Raw genomic sequence first — 20,605 nt, forward strand, 5'->3', positions numbered from 1 at the left:
TAAGGCTGTCACCAGGCGTGTCTCATGTGTCATCTGCTTTCCCTGTATCTAATTATCTGCACTCCCTTACACATCACCACACACCTTGCAGCGTAAGCAGATAACAAGCACTCACTTATTACCTCATGGGTTCCCTGGGTCCGGAGCCAGGCTTCCTTCTCCTCTGTGGGCCCTGCTAGGGAAGGACTCACTTCCAGGCTCATCCCAGCAGCCAGCAGTAATATGTTCTTGGGGGCTGTCAACCTGGAGCCACTCAGCTCCTGGAGGCCCCCACCGTCAGCACCGGGGGCCTCTCTGCTGGACAGCTCACTTCCTTGAGGCCAGCAGGAGACTCTGCTGCTCCAGCCTGCTGAGACACGTGTTTCTAATTTCGTGTGAATTGTTTTGCCATTCGTTCTTCAAATATTTTTCCTCTCTTCAGCGTTCCCTCCCTTCTCTCCTGCCTGCAGGCTCGTATGAAGACAGCTCGATCTGTTCTGTGGGTCACTGGGCTTTGTCCAGTGTTTCCTTTCTGTTCTAGTTGAATGGCCCCGTGCCCTTTCTCCTTCCATCTCCAGTCCTCTGTTAAGTGACTTTTTCATTTCCAGTCTTGTACTTTCCAATTCTAGTATTTGTGTTTGGCTGGGATTTCTCTACAGGTTCCATTTCTCTGCCGAGATTCACCGCTGTTCACTCGCTAAGGTCACCTGCTTTTAACGGCTTCACGGAGATCTGGTCTGCACAGCCTCTCCCCATGGACAGATAGCGGGTTTTCATGTATTCAGGGTTGTGCAACCATCCGCACACGTGGAACTTTTCCATCACCCAAAAGACGGCACTGCCTACGTGTCGCCCCTTTTCTCCCCAGCCCCCTCTCCAGCCCCTGGCAACCATCTGTCTAGTTTTGGTCTCCATGGATTTGCCAACTGTGGACATTTCCTGTAAATGGAATCGGACACTATGCGGCCTTTGTGTCTGTGACTTAACATGTTTTCAAGGTCACCCGGGTTCTAATAGACCAGTAGCACTTCATTGCACGTTTAAGTCCTTGAACATACTAGGTATCTGCTTCAAAGTCCTTTTGTGCTAATTCTAACATCTGGAATTTTTCTGAATGATGTGAAGGCGGGTAAACAGTGAAGTTTGCTCAGAAGAAAGCTCTGAGTGGATCTAAGATTCAAATGTGAAAGGCCCAATTATGAATCTGTCAGGAGATGCTAGAGATAAGAGAACAGGCTTCAGAATAGGAAGGGATTTCTCAAACAGGACACAAAGCTTAAGCCTTGATGGAAGAGGCTGATCAACTCAATTCGATTAAAATGAAGAACCTCGGGGCAGAGTTTGGGTTTTGTAAAATGAAAAGAGTTCTGGAGTGAAGCATCATGAATATGCTTAACACTACTGAACTGTACAGTCATTTTATAATAAAACTATTAAATTGTAAAAGGTGAGAACCTCTTCATCAAAGGACATAAATAGACTGAAAGGCAATGCTGGGGATGAAAAATCATTGACCATTATTCCTCAAAGTGAGTGGAAGGCAACGTCCCTGCAGGGTTTGAGCGGAAGAGTGGGCATGAGCTGGCGGGCCTCGTGCCAGCCACTTTTGCTGCTCTGTTGAGAGCAGCCTGTGGGACAGGTCGGGTGGTAGCAGAGAGCTAAGTGGCGAGAAGTGGTCAGATTCTGGACATGCACTGCAGGCAGACCCAGGACTTGGCTGGTGGAGTCCTCATGACATGGTGAGGGAGTGACTGCGGTCAGGAACCCAGGGCGCTCAGGAGCTTAGCCTGGAGCTGTGGAGTTAAAATGCCTGTCAGACGCGCAAGCTGGTAGACGGGTGGCTGCAGGTGGAAACGTGGGGTTTGTAAGCGTGTATAATAAGTGGGTTTAAGGTCATGATACTGGAAGCACTCTTCTAAAGAGCAAGTGTAGACAGAGGAGAGGCCCACAGGCTAAGCCCCAGGCAGAGTGGGAGGAAGAAGGCAAACCAGGCGCTGGGGAAGAAATGCATTGGGGAGGAAGCCTGACGAGGGTGGCGTCCTGGAGGCCCCAGAGCACAGACCATCAGAGCCTGCTGGCCTGGCTGGGCTCAACTGATCGCAGCCGCCCGGCTCTTGCATCTGCACTTGGCCATAGGGCGGCCAGGCGGCTCTGCTGGCCCTGACTGGGCTCACACACATGTGTGCCTGGGGTCCACAGCCGGTGACTGATCGAGGATGGTCTTGGAGGCAGCTGCAGCACCTCAGCTTTGCTTCCTGTGTCTGACCCCAGCACGCCAGCCTGGGCATGGCATTCCCGCAGCAGTGGCAGAGGGCAACAGCAAGACAAGCCCAGGCGCATGAGTTCATTTCAGCCTGCCCTGCCACGTGTCTGCCACTGTCCCACTGGCCAAAGCAAGCCACAGTCACCCAGATTCAAAGGATGGAGAGGGACCCGCCACCTCTGTGCTGGGGAGGGAGGAATTGGAGCCTTAGGGCAGGCCGTGACCCTCCACAGGGGAGGAAGAAGCAACTGCACCCCATGTGCTGATGGGCCACGTCCTGACGAGAAGGCGCCCCAGCTTTAGGGACGTGAAGGTTGCCAGTGGCCTGGAAAGACCAGAACCCAGGCCTGCCGGGAGCAGCTAAAGCGGGACAGGAGTGGGCTGGGCTCGGGCTGTAGGTGCTCTAGCATCTTGAGGGCTGCCACAGGCGGCCAGAAACTGACAGCCACTGGTGAGAGTGAGAGAGGAAGCAGGGAGAAGCAGGGCTGTGTCTGGTGGAGATACTGGTCCCCCAGAGAATGGGAGAGCGGCTGGAGCAGTGTCCCTGGGGAGCGTTGTTTGTTTTTGAGACGGAGTCTCACCCTGTCACCTGGGCTGGAGTGCACTGATGTGATCTCGGCTCACTGCAACCTCCACCTCCCGGGTTCAAGCAATTCTCCTGCCTCAGCCTCCTGAGTAGCTGGGATTAGCTGGTGGGGACACGAGATGCGCCACCACACCCAGCTAATTTTGTATTTTTAGTAGAGATGGGGTTTCACCAAGCTGGCCAGGCTGGTCTCGAAATCCTGACCTCAGGTGATCCACCCACCTCTGCCTCCCAAAGTGTTGGGATTACAGGCGTGAGCCACCGCGCCCAGCCTCTTGAGTGTTGTTTAAATATAAGGGAAGAAACCAGGAACAACCCAAATGTCCAGAAGACTCAGGGAATCAGCGGTCCCACATTTATATCCAACAGGGGGACGGGATGAGCTCCCTGTCCCTATGCAGACGGTCCCACAGCTGGTCCTCAAGGAAAGAAGCTGGCTGCCCAGGCAGTCAGGCCTGCGTAAGCCCCACATTCTGCAGGGCAAGTGCATGTGGCGTGGCTCAGGAAGAGCAGGGATGAAGAGAGTGGGAACCCCACGAGGAACCATGGGCAGCAGGCTGGCAGGGAGCCCGCGGGGCCTGGCGCGTTCTGTCTTCTGGCCTGGAACGTAATCACGCAGGCGCTCTGCTTCTCACCCTTGCATTTGCGTGCACGCTCTGCTGTGCTCAGAGTCACTGACGCCAAGGGCCCTGTGTGGCTGGGTGGGGATGCGAGATGCAGGCTTGCCTGGCGACAGGACTTCGTGCTTCCTGAGTTGTACCCCGCACAGACTGCAGAGCCTATCATAACATATCCGAAAGGAGGTGCCCAGGTGAGGGAGCCGCTCTTCTGCGGCTCTTGCTGGAGCGGCCGCCCCTCGTTTTCAGCTTGCGCAGCAAGTCCTTTTGGGTCTGAGGTAGCATGCCAGGTCCGTCTCGCCTGATTAACACTCCGTGTGCCTCCTCTGCTACAGGCATGGAAAGCTCACCTGATGGGTCCAGCCGGCTGCAGCATGAACCTGCGCAAGACACACATTCTGCAGAAGGCCCCGGCACTGCAGCCAGGTGAGGGCCAGCGCCGCTGAGCGGGTGTAGTCTGCATCCCTCCATTTTGACTTATTCAAAAGAGCATCCCCAGCCAGGGCAACATGGCAAGACCCCATCCCTTTAAAAGCGAAGAAAAGCATCCCAGCCTCTCTTCATGTTCTGGTTCCATAGTAAGCAGGCTAATAATCATAATCGTGTGACCAAAATCCTTCTCCACGTGCAAACTGGCTGTGCAGTGCGAAGGCTCCACGGGTGGCCTAGGATTCACACTCCAGTCCTCTGCTCTTTCTACATCACTGACTCAAATGTTTAGAATCAGGAAGCTGGCCAGGCACAGTGGCTCACGCCTATAATCCCAGCACTTTGGGGGCTAAGGCAGGCAGATCACTTGAGGTCAGGAGTTCGAGATCAGCCTGGCCAACATGGTGAAACCCTATAAAAAATTGGCCAGGCACAGTGGCAGGCACCTATAGTCCAGCTACTCAGGAGGCTGAAGCAGGAGAATTGCTTGAACCCGGGAGGTGGAGGTTGTGGTGAGCCAATATTGCGCCACTGACCTCCAGCCTGGGTGACAGAGTGAGACTCAGTCTCCAAAAAAAAAAAAAAAAAAAATAGGAAGCTGAAGAGTAGACCCTACTGGGCTCAGCCCTGGCTCCTGTAGTCAGGTGATGGCCATCCGCATGGCCCTCGGATGTTGTTGCTGGGTGTCTGATCACTCCCGGCCACTGACACTGTGGCCACAGGTTCTGCACCTGGTCCATGGGTAGGAGCGCCCCTCCTAATGCGGGTCCTGTGCTTGCTCTGCAGGCAAAAGCTCAGCTGTGGCCACATCAGGCCCCTCGGGGTCAAAGGCCGGAAGCAAGATCCCCACCCCGAAGGGCGGACTGAGCAAGAGCTCCAGCAGGACGCACACCAAGCGCTGACGCGGTGCTCAGGCTCCTTTGTCTCTGTAAGGGACGGAGCAGGTCTCCTGATTCTACACCATTTCTCCAGAACTCTCTGGCCTTGGTGACCCCATGCTTTGGCTGCTGTTCCCAGCTCCCAGTCGTGCACGCCTCTTACATGTCTGTGCCGTCAGCTTTCATGCAAATGATATGTATGGAACTAACCAAAGATCCTGTGTGCAGCGCCAGGACCTGGCCACACTGTACATTAAGCCTTCAGGGCTGTCTCAGGCCTTCCTTAGAATCAGAAGAGGAAGCGTCCTGTTTGGAGAGAGCCGGAGAGCACCACCCAGGAGGCGCTAGCGCAAGGCCACCGTCAGCACAGGCACGGTCCCGCTTTCCTTAGTGCTTGGAGCAATTTCCATAAAATATTCACCAGAAACCTTTTGCACATCGGTCTCTGCCACACGCAGTAGAATTTCCGCAGGGCTGTGGCTCGGCTAGCATGGTTCCAGAAGAGTGGCGGTGCGCATGGGCCTCCAGCCGTGCCTTCTCCCTGCAGGCCCCATCTGCTGGGCCTGCTGCCCAGTGCACTCAGTCCCGGGTAGCAGAACTCACATTCCCACTATAGCAAGAAATAAAGGCAAAAGAGAACATCTTTTTTTAAATCGTAGTTTTTTTGAGAATTGGTCCCACCTCAGCCGCACCTTGCTGGATGCTTCTCCAGTAGTGCTGCCTCTGTGACAGGCGTCAGCTCCCTGCTGGAACTGAAGTAGACACAGGTGTGGGCCCTTCCCGTGCCTTCGCTCAGAGGCGCTTCACATTCTCCACATTTTCAAATTCCTAAAGACATGTGGAGGAAGTCACTGTTAAATGAATTTCCACCTGATCACCCTGTGTTCACAGCAGGCAGAATCCCACTGGTGTGGGCCTCCTGCCCCTTCCACATCCACGTTGTGATTGGATCCGTAAGTTTACTTTTTTCAAACAGTTGATAGGATGTTTAAAACACCAACACATTGCTTAAAATGATGAAACCAACCCTCAAAAAACAGTCTCCTAACCAGCCATCCCCTCCTGTGGGAGTGAGCTGGGGTTTTGTCCATAGCTTTGGTTGGACCTGTGTCACATCCAGGCAGCCATGTGGAGGGAGTCAGGGTCTGTCTGGAAGCGTCCACCCTCTCGCTGCCCCAGCCTGTGCTCCAGGGGCCTAGGCTACCACGGACTGAAGGGCAGTCCCCTCACACCTGGTGCCCAGGGCTGGTGTTGCATGGGCAGACTTCAACAATGATAGAAAGGTTTGGGTTGATGGAGTTTGTATTAATGCAATTAGTATATAAATATGTTTTAATTGCCAACCGTGTGAAACAACAAAATATCTAAAAACTAATCTCTATTTGAATAATGTACTCCCTGGCCTGGATACATTAATAACCATGAATTTGCATGAATTAATCTCCACGTTTGGTAAACTAATACCTCTGGTTGACTCAGAATACTGAGTAAGATATAAGACCTACCAAGAACCTTTAAGAATATGCTCTGCTAAATGTTGTTTGTCTGTTTGAGACAGAGTCTCACTCTGTCGCCGGGGCTGGAGTGCAATGGCGTGATCTTGGCTCACAGCAACCTCCGCCTCCTGGGTTCAAGCAATTCTCCTGCCTCAGCCTCCCTAGTAGCTGGGATTACAGGTGCACACCACCATGCTCGGCTAATTTTTTGTATTTTTAGTAGAGATGGGGTTTCACCATGTTGGCCAGGCTGGTCTCAAACTCCTGACCTCATGATCTGACCACCTCGGCCTCCCAAAGTGCTGGGATTACAGGTGTGCGCCACCATGCCCAGGTTAAATGTGTTTAAAGTATAAGGAGAGAGGAGGCTGGGCGTGGTGGCTCACACAGTAATCCCAGCACTTTGAGAGGCTGAGGCAGGCAGACCACCTGAGGTCAGGAGTTCGAGACCAGCCTGGCCAACATGGTGAAACCCCATCTCTACTAAAAATACAAAAATTAGCCAGGCGTGGTGGCCTGTAGTCCCAGCTACTGGAGAGGCTGAGGCAGGAGAATCGCTTGAACCCTGGAGGTGGAGGTTGCATTAAGCCCACATCACGCCACTGCACTCCAGCCCAGGTGACAGAGCAAGACTCCGTCTCAAAAAAAAAAAAAAGTATAAAGAGAGAAATAACTTTAAAGTTTATAGACAAAACAGAGTATAGATGCCAAGATGTCTGTAAAATGATTTTTTCTGGTTTCAAAGAGATGTTGGCCATTAAAAATACAGACAAAACACTTCTTTAAACAAAATAAGAATGAGAAAAGTTAACCAAGGAATTATTCTTTTCTCACCAATCAACACTTTTAAGAAATACATATATATACACATATATACATGTTTTCTATATGTTGTAACTTAAAGAAAATATTTATAAAAACACTTCATTTTTAGTGATTGACAAACAAACTTGGGTTCATTTAAAACAGGTTCCTCTTTTGTTAGTTACAGAAGAATCGTGGGGTTTTCTTTGTTTTTTGGGGTTTTTTTTGCAGGGGTGGTGGGGTTTGAGACGGAGTCTTGCTCTGTTGCCCAAGCTGGAGTGCAGTGGCGCAATCTTCGCCCCCTGCAACTTCCGCCTCCCGGGTTCAAGCGATTCTCCTGCCTCAGCCTCCCGAGTAGCTGGGATTACAGGCGTGCATCACCACGCCCGGCTAATTTTTTTGTATTTTTAGTAGAGACGGGGTTTCACCATATTGGCCAGGCTGGTCTCAAACTCCTGACCTTGTGATCCACCCACCTCAGCCTCCCAAAGTGCTGGGATTACAGGCGTGAGTCACCGCACCTGGCCCAATCGTCTGTTTTTGTTGAAATGATCCTACCAGCGATTAGTGGCTATTGAGAGTTTTACAGGGTTATATGTTTTTAAGGGACCAAGAATCAAGTACAAAAAAATTTAAAAGGAACTATAAAATCCCTTGGTCATTCATAAATAAATATCTAAATTAGGAATACTACTTAATAATTGAATTTTCACTCGTGAGTATGTTCTGAATATTTAATATTTATTTCTATTATTTTTGTATGTTAAGATGCTCCATTAAATCTAATTTAAAAGGATTGTATGTATAAATTGGCATTAGGATACAAATGTAAATATTTTTAATGAAATTTTGCAACTTTTTAATATTTTAACATAGTTTTCTATTTGTCTTTATTTCAAGTAACAGAATTACAAAACACCTAAGTAATATATTTTTGTTGTTGTTTTGGGCTTAAGGGTTCATTCACCCTGAGTATATTAATATAATAAAAAGATCACTAAATGTTTTGTCACTTTATTTCAACATTACAATTAAAAAGTAATTCGTCAATTACATTTACTTTAATAAACATGGAAGCGTAGCCCAGCCCTGAAACCTTCGAAAGTAGATTGAAAATTGCTGAAAAAAGACACAGCAAATATGAAGTTGCCCTGAGGGTTTGGTCCCTAGAATAAGTTATTTGTCGAAACAAGTTCACTGCTGAAGAAACTGGACAATTTGAAGCCACATGGAGATTAGAGAAAATGATTGACCAGTTTCGTCCTGTGGAATAAATTCAGAATGTTCTCTAAGTTCTCTAATGGTGCCCAGTAGAGGATTATACTTTCTAGTCTCTTCATGGGTTTTCCCCCTTTGAAAGAGGGATTTTTACCAGCCCTCCAGGCTGTTTTGCTTTTCAACTAAGCACTGTACTGTGGTCACCCACCTACTGCCCAGGGAAGCCGGGGGCAGTGGCTATGGCACCCTCGATTGGAAAGCTGGGTGGGCTGAGCCGTGGGAGGAAGGTCATGGCCAAGGCTTGGGCAGTGAGCCCGTGAGCTGACCCTGCGAGGAGGTGTGGTCTTAGACCACCCAGCAAGACGGAGGCGAGTCCGCAGAATCCTCACCACAACCATGCAAGGCTGGTGTTGTCATCCTCAACAACAGAGTAGAGAGTTAGCCACCAGGCACACACAGCCACAGCTTCAGGGCAAAGCTGCCCCTGCTGCCCTCTGACTGCAGGGAGGAAGGTGCTGGTCCAGAGGAACCTTGGCACTCTCTGGATCTTGAAAATAGTATGGGGGATCCTGACTCCACTGATGGATCAGTTACCAGGGAGTGTTTGACCACAGCTTGCCTCTGCCTCAGTTTCCTCACCTCCTGTCTCTAGTAAAAACACAAAAATCAGTCAGGTGTGGTGGCAGGTGTCAGTAATCCCAGCTAGTTGGAGGCTGAGGCAGGAGAATTGCTTGAACCCAGGAGGCGGAGGTTGCAACGAGTCAGGATCGCGCCACTACACTCCAGCTTGGATGACAGAATGAGACTCCATCTCAAAAAAAAAAAAAGTGTCCAGTGCTGGGAGTTGCCCCATAAGAAGAGTGTGGCCAGTGCTCAGTGGAGGCACTCAAGCTAAGGGTGCCCTGTCCCCTGACCCTAGCCGCCCTGACCTTGGCTTCTCAGCTGTCTCCTCAACTCTGGGAGTCTGCTGGGCTTTGCCACCCAGGCTGGAGTGCAATGATGAGTTTGATATGGTTTGGATCTGTGTCCCTGTCCACATCTCATAATGAAATGTAATCCTCAATGTTGGAGGAGGGGCCTGGTGGGAGATGACTGGATCATGGGGGCGGATTTCTCATGAAGAGGTTAGCACCATGCCCTTGGTCCTGTCCTGATGATAGAGAGTTATCATGAGATCTGGTTGTTTGAAAGTGTGTGGCACCTCCTCCTCATTCTCTAGCTCCTTCTTCACCTCCGCCCTGAGTAAAAGCTCCCTGAGGCCTCCCCAAGAAGATGCTCATGGCCATACTTCCTTCACAGCCTGCAGAACCTTGAGCCAATCAAACCTCTTTATAAATTACCCAGTCTCGACCAGGCATGGTGGCTCACTCCTGTAATCCCAGCACTTTGGGAGGCTGAGGCGGGCTGATCATGAGGTCAGGAGATCGAGATCATCCTGGCTAACATGATGAAACCAATTTCTACTAAAAATACAAAAAAAAAAAAACAAATTAGCCAGGCATGGTGGCGGGCACCTGTAGTCCCAGCTACTCAGGAGGCTGATGCAGGAGAATGGCATGAACCCGGGAGGCGGAGCTTGCAGTGAGCTGAGATCGCATCACTGCACTCCAGCCTGGGTGACAGAGGGAGACTCTGTCTCAAAAAATAAATAAATAAATAAATAAATAGATAGATAAATAAATAAAAATAAATTACCCAGTCTCAGGTAATTGCCCTTTACAAACCTTATCACAACCTACACTGACCATCTACAACATGTTTGGACTTTCTGACTTGTCTGATACTTCTCTCTTTTCTAGTCATTTTACTTTAGGATAAGAATTTACCACATAATATCCTTTCTTATATAAAATTATTTTATTTTCTTCATATCTTTACCAAAAATACATCTTCATAGCCAAAACTTGTTTTATTACTCTCTCTCCTATTTACTAGTATCTTTTTATCTTTCTTCATAAATAACTTTTAAACAACTTTCAAATTACATAAAATTATTTTTTCTCTCAATAACACAATTTACAGAATTATATATTAATCAGAATTCCTATTCTTAGTAACCTTAAATTTTAGTGAAAACCCAGGAGGCAAGAAATCTTGAACTATCAGATGTTATTTTGTAGATGAAACCATTCCGTAATTTTTAGAAACACATTTTCCCATAGCACAGTCTTTTCTTAATTGGAAATGACCCAGACAGCTGTGGGCAGCAAGCCATCCAGGTGCCAAGACAAGAGACCAAGGGCACGACCTGTTCCAGTATAATAAAATATATAAAACAACAAGAGTTATACTAGATCTAGATCATAGACATGATTATATATGAATATCATTAATCATTAGTTTGTGGCAATTATTCTTTATTCCAATATTATAATAATCCTCATTCTATAATCATAACCTAGGAAAAACCAGGCCATACAGAGATGGGAGCTGAGGGGACATGGTGAGAAGTGACCAGAAGACAAGAGCGTGAGCTGGTGAGAAGTGACCAGAAGACAAGAGCGTGAGCCTTCTGTTATGCCCGGACAGGGCCACCAGAGGGCTCCTTGGTCTAGCAGTAACACCAGTGTCTGGGAAGATGCCCGTTGCCAAGCGGACCATGGTCTAGCAGTAGTATCAGTGTCAAGGGAAAAACACCCGCTACTTAGCAGACTGGGAAAGGGAGTCTCCCTTTCCCTGGGGGAGTTTAGAGAAGACTCTACTCCTCCACCTCTTGTGGAGGGCCTGACATCAGTCATGCCTGCCCGCAGTTATCCGGAGGACTGTCTCCCTGTGATGCTGTGCTTCAGTGGTCACGCTCCTAGTCTGCCTTCATGTTCCATCCTGTACACCTGGCTCTGCCTTCTAGATAGCAGTAGCAAAATTAGTGAAAGTACTAAAAGTCTCTGATATGCAGAAATAATGGCATAAGCTGTCTCTCTCTCTCCCCCTCTCTCTCTGCCTCAGCTGCCAGGCAGGGAAGGGCCCCCTGTCCAGTGGACATGTGACCCACGTGACCTTACCTATCACTGGAGATGAGTCACACTCTTTACCCTGCCCTTTTGCCTTGTATCCAATAAATAACAGCACAGCTAGACATTCGGGGCCACTACCAGTCTCCGCATCTTGGTGGTAGTGGTCCCCCAGGCCCAGCTGTCTTTTCGTCTATCTCTTTGTCTTGTGTCCTACAATCTCTCGTCTCCGCACACGGGGAGAAGAACCCACCAACCCTGTGGGACTGGTCCCTATATCTGGCGCTCCATCGTGGGGCTCTCCCTCGCTGTGTGAAGTTGCACCCTGAGTGTGGGATTCAGCGGAGGATTTCGACGAGAGATTCCTGAGGATTGCGGTCAATAAGCTTGGTGGTAAGCTTGAGCACTCAGAGTATTCCAGGGACACCATGGGACAAGCCAGTACTAAGTACTCAGCTTATTTAAACTTTATAAAAACCCTCCTGTATTATCTCAACCCTGTCCCTGTTCAGCCCTGCTGTAGGGGCCTCAACCTTCTGCCTGTTCGGCCTGGTAAATGAGGCCCTCAACCCTATCCCTCCACAGCCTGGTTTTCTCATGCCTGTTTCCTTTCCTCCTAATCAGACTCGGTTAGAGTCACAGGCTGCCTTGAGGCCTGGTTCCTTTCCTCCTAATCGGACTTGGCTAGAGTCACAGGCTCCCTTGAAACCTGGTTCCTTTCCTACTAATCCGACTCTCCTGGAGTCACAGGCTCCCTTGAAGCCTGGTCCGCAGTTGCCACGGCAGCCTGAATTTCAGGCCCATGAAAGACCTGCTTGGCAGGTAATCTCGTCTACCCTTGCTGCTCACAAGCAACAAGTTACATACATTCCTCAAAATGACACTCCTCTTATGAGGGCTATAGCACAGGCAAGAAAATATGGGGATCCCAGCGCCTGGCAATTTCCTGTAATTTTACAACCTCCAATACCTGCTGTCCCTGCGGCACAAAATCAGCCACAGCCCGCTGATCTTACTCAGCAGGCAGCTGATCTCGCGGCACCTCCATGCTCCGTGTTAATATCTTATTTTTCTGCAGTACAACAAACAGTTGCAGCAGCCGGTTTGGTTACTGCCCCCCCCCCAAAAAAAAAAAATCCAGACTTCTTCTCCTTACCACAATTTAGCAATGCAGCTAGAAGTCAAGGTTATTAAGCCCAAAAAAATCATTGTTCCCCTCACCCGATTACAAGTTCAACAGGCTTTTGCAACCTGCATCACTTGGCAAGTACATTTGGCAGGTTTCCCAGGTATAATTGATGATCACTATCCTAATGTAAAATTATTTCAGTTCCTTAAACTCACTTCTTGGATTTTACCTAACATTACTAAAAACACCCCATTCGCTGAAGCTGTCACTGTTTTTACTGATGCTTCCTGTAATGGCCGAGCAGCATATACAGGGCCAAGAAAACATGTTCTTAATACAAGAGCATTTCAGCACAACGAGCTGAGCTGCTTGCTGTTATGACCGTCCTTGAAGGTTTCCCTGAACCAGTTAACATTGTCTCTGATTCAGCATATGTAGTACATGTTGCTCGCAGCATTGAAACTGCCTTAATCCAATTTCTGCCTGATGATAACCTGTTCTTTCTTTTTCAAAGGTTTCAGTCTGTGCCCAGAGCAAGGTCTTCTCCTTTCTACATTACTCACATTTGGGCCCACACACCCCTCCCCAGACCCCTCTCAGCAGCAAATGCCAGAGCTGATACGTTAGTTACTCCCGTTTTCACAGATGCAGAAAATTTTCATGCTTTAACTCCTGTCAATGCTGCAGGACTCCGGAAAAAGATCCCCCTTACGTGGAAACAAGCTAAAACCATTGTACGTCACTGTCCTACTTGCCAAGTGTTAATTTTACACCCACTTTCCTCAGGAGTTAACCCTAGACGACTTTCACAGAATGCTCTCTGGCAAATGGATGTGACTCATTATCCTGCTTTTGGCAAGCTTTCTTTTATACATGTAACTATTCACACTTTTTCACATTTTATCTGGGCCACTTGTCACACAGGGGAAAGTACAGCTCATGGTAAACGACATGTGCTTTCATGTTTCTCGGTTATGGGCTGTCCCAAGAAACTGAAAACTGATAATAGCCCCAGCTACACTGGTGCTGCTTTTAAAAAGTTCACTCAAACATAGGCAATTACTCACACAACTGGCATCCCCTATAACTCTCAAGGACAGGCCTTGGCGGAACAAGCCAATGAAACACTCAAAGATCAACTTCGAAAACAGGATACTAAATCAAAGGTGGATGCCGCCACTCCTCATGCTCAGTTAAATCTGCCTCTTTTTACACTAGATTTCTTAAACCTAGCAAGAAATCAACCTTTTACAGCTACAGAACAACATTTCACTGGAAATAAATTTGATCTGCAAAAACGAATGCGGGTATGGTGAAAGGATGCAAAAACTAACACATGGGAATTAGACATGGTCATAACTTGGGGTAGGGGTTTCGCTTGTGTTTCTCCAGGAAAAGGACAACAACCCGTGTGGGTTCCCTCCCGGCAACTGAAATTGCATTATAACTCCAAGGATGAAGAACTCTCAGAAACAAAAGGACTGCGAGACTGCTCCAAGAAACCTACAAAGGGACTTTTTTTTTTTTTTTTTTTTTTTTTTTACTAAATTCAATTGTATGAAATGATTATAATACTATAAAGGCCATACTGTTCCAAACTCTACCTACGGGTGTTGCTATTGACTGGGCTCCAAAAGGGCATTATTGGCAAAATTGCTCCACCCAAAATACAAAATGCTCAGAGTTTAATTATTTGTTAGATTATATACAGGATAGGCCAGGCGCAGTGGCTCACACCTGTAATCTCAGCACTTTGGGAGGCCGAGGCAGGTGGATCACGAGGTCAGGAGATAGAGATCATCCTGGCTAACACAGTGAAACCCCGTCTCTACTAAAAAACAAAAAATTAGCCGGGCGTGGTGGCAGTCGCCTGTAGTCCCAGCTACTAGGGAGGCTGAGGCAGGAGAATGGTGTAAACCTGGGAGGCGGAGCTTGCAGTGAGCCAAGATCGTGCCACTGCACTCCAGCCTGGGTGACAGAGCAAGACTCCATCTCAAAAAAAAAAAAAAAGAAAAAGGATTATATAGAGGATGGATGGCAGTCATACAGGTTGAGACAATGGGTGTCTCCTTACCCATTTAAATGGATGGACGCAGGCATTGTTCCTCCTACACCAAAAATGATTCATCCCATTGTTACCCCAGAACATTCTGAACTATGGAGCTGCAGCTATGACAGGAATAAGGATATGGAACACTACCTATTACCTCCTTCACACTAATACCAAAACACCCACATTCAACATCACCTTGATATCTGAACAGGTGATACCCATCAGGAGCTGTGTCAAACCCCCTTACATGCTGTTGGTTGGAAATATAATTATCATTCCCAATACACAAACTATAGAATGTGATAACTGTAAGCTGTTCACCTGCATTGATGCTACTTTTAATCCCACTTCAAACATTCTCTTGGTAAGGGCTAGGGAGGGGGTATGGATACCGGTTTCTTTACATCGTCCATGGGAGTCTTCCCCCTCTATTCACATAGTCAATGAAGTTCTTAAGGGTATCCTCAAAAGAACAAAGAGATTTATTTTTACTCTTATTGCAGTCATTGCAGGTCTAACTGCAGTGACTGCAACAGCAGCAACTGCTGGAGTTGCCATCCACAATTCTGTTCAAACTGCTCAATATGTTGAAGCATGACAAAAAACTCCTCCAAACTTTGGAATTCTCAGGCTCAAATTGATAAAAAAAAAATTAGCCAATCAAATTAATGATCTCCGCCAAAGTGTAATCTGGCTGAGAGACAGAGTTATGAATTTGGAACACCTTATGCAATTACAGTGTGATTGGAATACTTCTGACTATTGCCTAATGCCTTGCATTTATAATAAAGATCAACATAGCTGGGAAAAGGTCTCAAGACATTTAAAAGCCTGGGATGATAACTTAACCTTGGATATTTCAAAACTTAAAGAGCAAATTGTTGAGGCTTCACAAGCTAATTCATCCACTGTTCCTGGCTCAGACATTTTTGAAGGAATAACTAAAGAATTACCTGATCTTAATCCCTTTAAATGGATCAAACCCCTTGAAGGATCATTGTTGTCACTGGCATTATTAATATTGGTATGCTTATGTTTCTCCTTTTAGTCTGCAGATGCCTCCAAGGAGTCCGAAAACAAGTCCGAAGTCAACGACAAGCAATGATGGTGATGGCGTTCCTAGTTAATAAAAACGGGGGAGATGTGGGCGGCAAGCCATCCAGGTGCCAAGGCAAGAGACCGAGGGCATGAGCTGTTCCAGTATAATAAAATATATAAAACAACAGAAGTTATACTAGATCTAGATCATAGACATGATTATATATGAATATCATTAATCATTAGTTTGTAGCAATTACTCTTTATTCCAATATTATAATAATCCCTGCTCTATAATCATAACCTAGGAAAAACCAGGCCATACAGAGTTAGGAGCTGAGGGGACATAGAAGTGACCAGAAGACAAGAGTGTGAGCCTTCTGTTATGCCCGGACAGGGCCACCAGAGGGCTCCTGGGTCTAGACTCTACTCCTCCAACTGCATCTGTAAAAACGGGAGTAATTAACGTATCAGCTCTGGCATTTGCTGCCGAGAGGGGTCTGGGGAGGGGTGTGTGGGCCCAAATGTGAGTAATGTAGAAAGGAGAAGACCTTGCTCTGGGCACAGACTGAAACCTTTGAAAAAGAAAGAACAGGTTATCATCAGGCAGAAATTGGATTAAGGCAGTTTCAATGTTTCCAGCAACATGTACTACGTACGCTGAATCAGAGACAATGTTAACTGGTTCAGGGAAATCTTCAAGGACAGTCATAACAGCACAAATCTCATCTTGAATTGTACTCCCATAATTCCCACAAGTTGTGGGAGGGACAAGGTGGGAGATAATTCGAATCATGGAGGCAGTTTCCCCCATACTGTTCTCAAGGTAGTGAATAAGTCTCATGAGATCTGATGGTTTTATCAGGAGTTTCTGCTTTTGCATCTTCTTCATTTTCTCTTGCCACAACCTTGTAAGAAGTGCCTTTCACCTCCCACCATGATTCTGAGGCCTCCCCAGCCATGTGGAACTGTAAGCCCAATTAAACCTCTTTTTTTTCCTAGTCTCAGGTATGTTTTTATCAGCAGTGTGAAAATCGACAAATACACCTAGTGAGGAGAGGGGCAGCCTATCTTGCTGCTTTCTGACAACCAGATGGACCTAGTCTTGGCCATTGGGATGCAGACTGTGCCTAAGCACCCTCAGAGGGGGGTGCAACACTAAAGAGAGACACAAACACAAACAGATCCAATGCAGACAGAGCCCTCCAAACAGATCCCTCCAAACAGAGGGGAGATTGGAGCAAAGTCCTGAGGTCCTGTCCCAAACCCAGACAGCACCACGGAGTGACCTGCGTTAGGTCCAGATGACACAGATACCCAGGTGGCACCACAGAGTTACCTGTGTTAGGTCTGGATAGTACAGAGACCCAGGCGGCACCACAGACTACCAATACTACTAGCTCTAGACAGCTACAGCCCCAGATGGCAGACACAGAGGATTTCCAGGTGCACTTCAGTTCACATCCCACATGCTGCTTCCCTCCCACCAGCAAAGCATGAGAGATGCTGATGTCACAAAGGAGAGGGAAGGAAAAATCCCCAAGACAAAGGCAGTCTCAGCAGCTACTGGGAATTCCCTAAGGTCCTAGCCCTGGGGTCAGCTCGCCATGAGCAGCTGGCATTTTCAAGAGGCTGCTGTCCTGCCTGATAGCAAGAGTGGGTAAGCCCTGCGACTGCTGTGGCCAATCTCTGCATTAATTGGAAACCAGGCTCACAGGTTGAGCCATTCACAACACAGTGCCTCACACAAGGTACCAGATTTGTAACCAGCTCAAGCGTGGCTGCTCAAAGACCAAAAACATGAGAAGCGAGGTGTGGTGGAAGGAAAGCCGTTTATTAAACAAATGCCAGCCGACGGGACATGGCTGGGCTCATGCCTTCAAGAGACCCTCTGTCTTCTGGGCTGAGTGAGAGGTTTTGGAAGGAAAACTCGGTGTGGGAAACATGTGGGTGTGGTGCAGGAGGATGCAGAAGGGTGCAAGGGGGTGCAGGGCTGCATGTCTTGTTCCGAAGGTGATCTCGAGTAAATAGCCTATCTGAAGGTCCAGTTTGTATCATCCTGACTTTGGCCCAGTAGCGGTGGGCTCACTCTTCCTAACTGCCCCAGAGCAGTAGGATCCACATCTGGGTCTCTGAGCCTGGTTTCCTTCAAAATTAGCCCCTGGAAGTTCTTTTTTTTTTTTTGGAGATGGAGCCTCCCTCTGTTGCCCAGGCTGGAGTGCAATGGTGCAATCTCAGCTCAGTGCAACTTCTGCCTCCTGGGTTGAAGCTCCTGCCTTAGCCTCCAAGTAGCTAGGATTACAGGCGCCCACCACCCCACCTGGCTAATTTTTGTATTTTTAGTTAAGACGGGGTTTCACCATGTTGGCCAAGCTGGTCTCAAACTCCTGACCTCGGGTGATCCACCTGCCTCAGCCTCCCAAAGTGTTGGGATTACAGGAGTGAGCCACTGCGCCCGGCCTGTAAATGGTTTTTGTTTTTTTGTTTATTTATTTATTTATTATCAGAGTTGATTCTCTCCTGGATCAGGAAAAAGGCCTAGCAAAGCAAGGAGACTGTCTTCAGAATGTGGATTTCCCCCACAATAGACAGCCTTGCACGACTGTTTTAAGATACAGCAAGGAAGTATAATTTGGGGTAAAATACTTCAATTTCTTTCAGGGCCTTTATCTGTCACATAATGCTCTACTAGAAGCAGGCTAGAATTTGGTATCATTGCTACAAAGAGTCAGCTTTGTCAGTCTTTTTTGTTGTTGTTGTTATTTTGAGATGGAGTCTTGCTCTGTCACCCAGTCTGGAATGCAGTGGTGCAATCTTGGCTCACTGCAACCTCCGCCTCCTGGGTTTAAGCAATTCTCCTGCCTCAGCCTCCCGAGTAGCTTGGATTACAGGCGCCCGCCACCACGTCCAGCTAATTTTTGTATTTTTAGTAGGGATGGGTTTTCACCATGTTGGTCAGGCTGGTCTCGAACTCCTGACCTCAAGTGATCCACCCACCACGGCCTCGAAAAGTGCTGGGAATTACAGGCATGAGCCACCGCGCCTGGCCTGGCTTTGTCAGTCTTAAAGTCTGTGTTGATGTTAATGATGGTCAGGTGGGACATGAATTCCCAAAGGGAGGAGAGTATAACAAGGCATGTCCAACCCTTACCCCCCACATCCGACCCTTCCCATCATGGCCTGAACTAGTTTTTCAGATTAACTAGGGAATGCCCTTGGCCGAGAGGAGGGGTCCACTCAGATGGTTGGGGGGCTTAGAATTTTATTTTATTTTTATTTATATTTTTATTTATTTATTTTGAGACGGAGTCTCGCTCTGTCGCCCAGGCTGGAGTGCAGTGGCGCAATCTCCGCTCACTGCAAGCTCCGCCCTCTGGATTCATGCCATTCTCCTGCCTCAGCCTCCTGAGTAGCTGGGACTACAGGCGCCTGCCACCACGCCCGGCTAATTTTTTTTGTATTTTTAGTAGAGACGGGGTTTCACCGTGTTAGCCAGGATGGTCTCAATCTCCTGACCTCGTGATCCGCCTGCCTCGGCCTCTAGAGTTTTATTCTTTGGCCAGGTTTGGTGACTCACACCTGTAATCCTAGCAATTTGGGAGGTTGAGGCAGGTGGATTGCTAGAGCTCAGGGGTTTGAGACCAGCCTGGCCAACATGGCAAAACCCCAGCTCTACAAAAAACACAAAAATTAGCCAGGCGTGGTGGCACATGCCTGTGGTACCAGCTACTCGGGGGCTGAGGTGGGAGGATCACTGGAGCCAGGGAAGTTGAGGCTGCAATGAGCCGAGTTGGCACCACTGCACTCCAGCCTGGGTAACAGAGCAAGACCCTGTCTCAATAAATAAATAAATAAGTAAGAATTTGGGGGCCGGGTGCGATGGCTTGTGCCTGTGAGCCCAGCACTTTGGGGGGCTGAGGCGGGCAGATCACCTGAGGTCAGGTGTTCGAGACCAGCCTGGCCAACATGGCAAAACCCGGTTAATATAAAAATTATATTAACACAGTTAATATAAAAATTATGTTAACACAGTTAATATAAAAATTAACCGGCCATGGTGGCACACACCTGTAGTTCCAGCGGGAGGCTGAGGCAGGAGAATTGCTTGAACCCAGGAGGCGGAGGTTGCAGTGAACCAAGATAGCATCACTGCACTCCAGCCTGGGTGACAGAGCGAGACTCCGTCTCAAGAAAAAAAAAAAAAAAGAATTTTGGTTTTGGTTTTGGTTTACACCACTCAAAAGCGCAGAAATTCCAAAACAAGCGGGCTGGGGCACAGCAGAGCACAGACTCTGGCTCCTCCATCCGACCGCACCCCACCCTGTGAAAGGAAAATAAATCTCAAAACCCCACAATCACTAAGTCAAAGGAAAAAGTCAAGCTGGAAACTGCTTCGGGCAAATCGGCCTCCCGTCTTATTCCTAAATAAGATAGTTACAAATACATATTTTTAAAGCTACACACCTCCCTCACAATTTGCCCACAAAGAAATTCCCTGTGGGCCCCAAGATCTTTACCCTAAAACGGTTCTGTTGAATTTCACCCTGGCAATGCAAATTGATAGCTTCCCTTCACAGGTGCAGGACAAAGGACTGAACTCAAAGCCATCCCTCTGCTCACCTGGACAAATGCATATCTGATCGCTTCCTTTGCTCTATTGTTTACGTAGAAATGCAGATTCAGTGAGCCAGACTAAAGCATAAGCGACTATTCCTCTACCCGCGTCTCACATGTATAATAAATTGTGTAGTCAGTGAAAGGCTGATCAAAGACTCAAAAGAATGCACCCTGCGGTCCTTTCTCTACCTGTGACCTGGAAGCCCTCTCCTGGAATTGTCCAGCCTTTCTGGGCTGAACCAAGGTACACTTGCACGTGTTGACTGATGCCTCACGTCTCCCTAAAATGTACAAAATCAAGCTGTACCCCAACTTCCCTGGGCACCATCGTCACGACCTTCTAGGGCTGTGACACTGGCGTGTCCTTAACCTTGGCAAAATAAACTTCTTACATTTCATTGAGTCCTGTCTCAGATACTTTTGGGTTCATAAACCATACCCTCACCCCTACCCGCGGAGAGAGTGTGCCGCTTTCTCCAGCGTCTCCCCGACTCCAAGCAGGAGAGGCCCCTCTCCTCTATGGCACGCGCGGCGGCACTCTAGCAGC

General features: G+C 48.0%; 1 protein-coding gene across 7 annotated transcripts in view; it reads left to right on the top strand.

Annotated features, from left to right (window-relative positions):
- Positions 1-5,405, top strand: part of CEP104 (centrosomal protein 104) — a 42,714-nt gene extending 37,309 nt beyond the window's left edge. For all 7 annotated transcript variants that reach the window (XM_055260789.2, XM_063631167.1, XM_055260791.2 and 4 more), the window contains 2 exons: positions 3,781-3,871; positions 4,661-5,405. In XM_055260789.2, the coding sequence (XP_055116764.1) occupies positions 3,781-3,871; positions 4,661-4,776 (207 nt within the window). In that variant the 3' untranslated portion in view covers positions 4,777-5,405. The remainder of the gene's footprint in view (positions 1-3,780; positions 3,872-4,660) is intronic.
- The last annotated feature ends 15,200 nt before the right edge of the window (positions 5,406-20,605 follow it).

Source organism: Symphalangus syndactylus, chromosome 22 (assembly GCF_028878055.3).
Source record: "Symphalangus syndactylus isolate Jambi chromosome 22, NHGRI_mSymSyn1-v2.1_pri, whole genome shotgun sequence".
NCBI lineage: Eukaryota > Metazoa > Chordata > Mammalia > Primates > Hylobatidae > Symphalangus > Symphalangus syndactylus.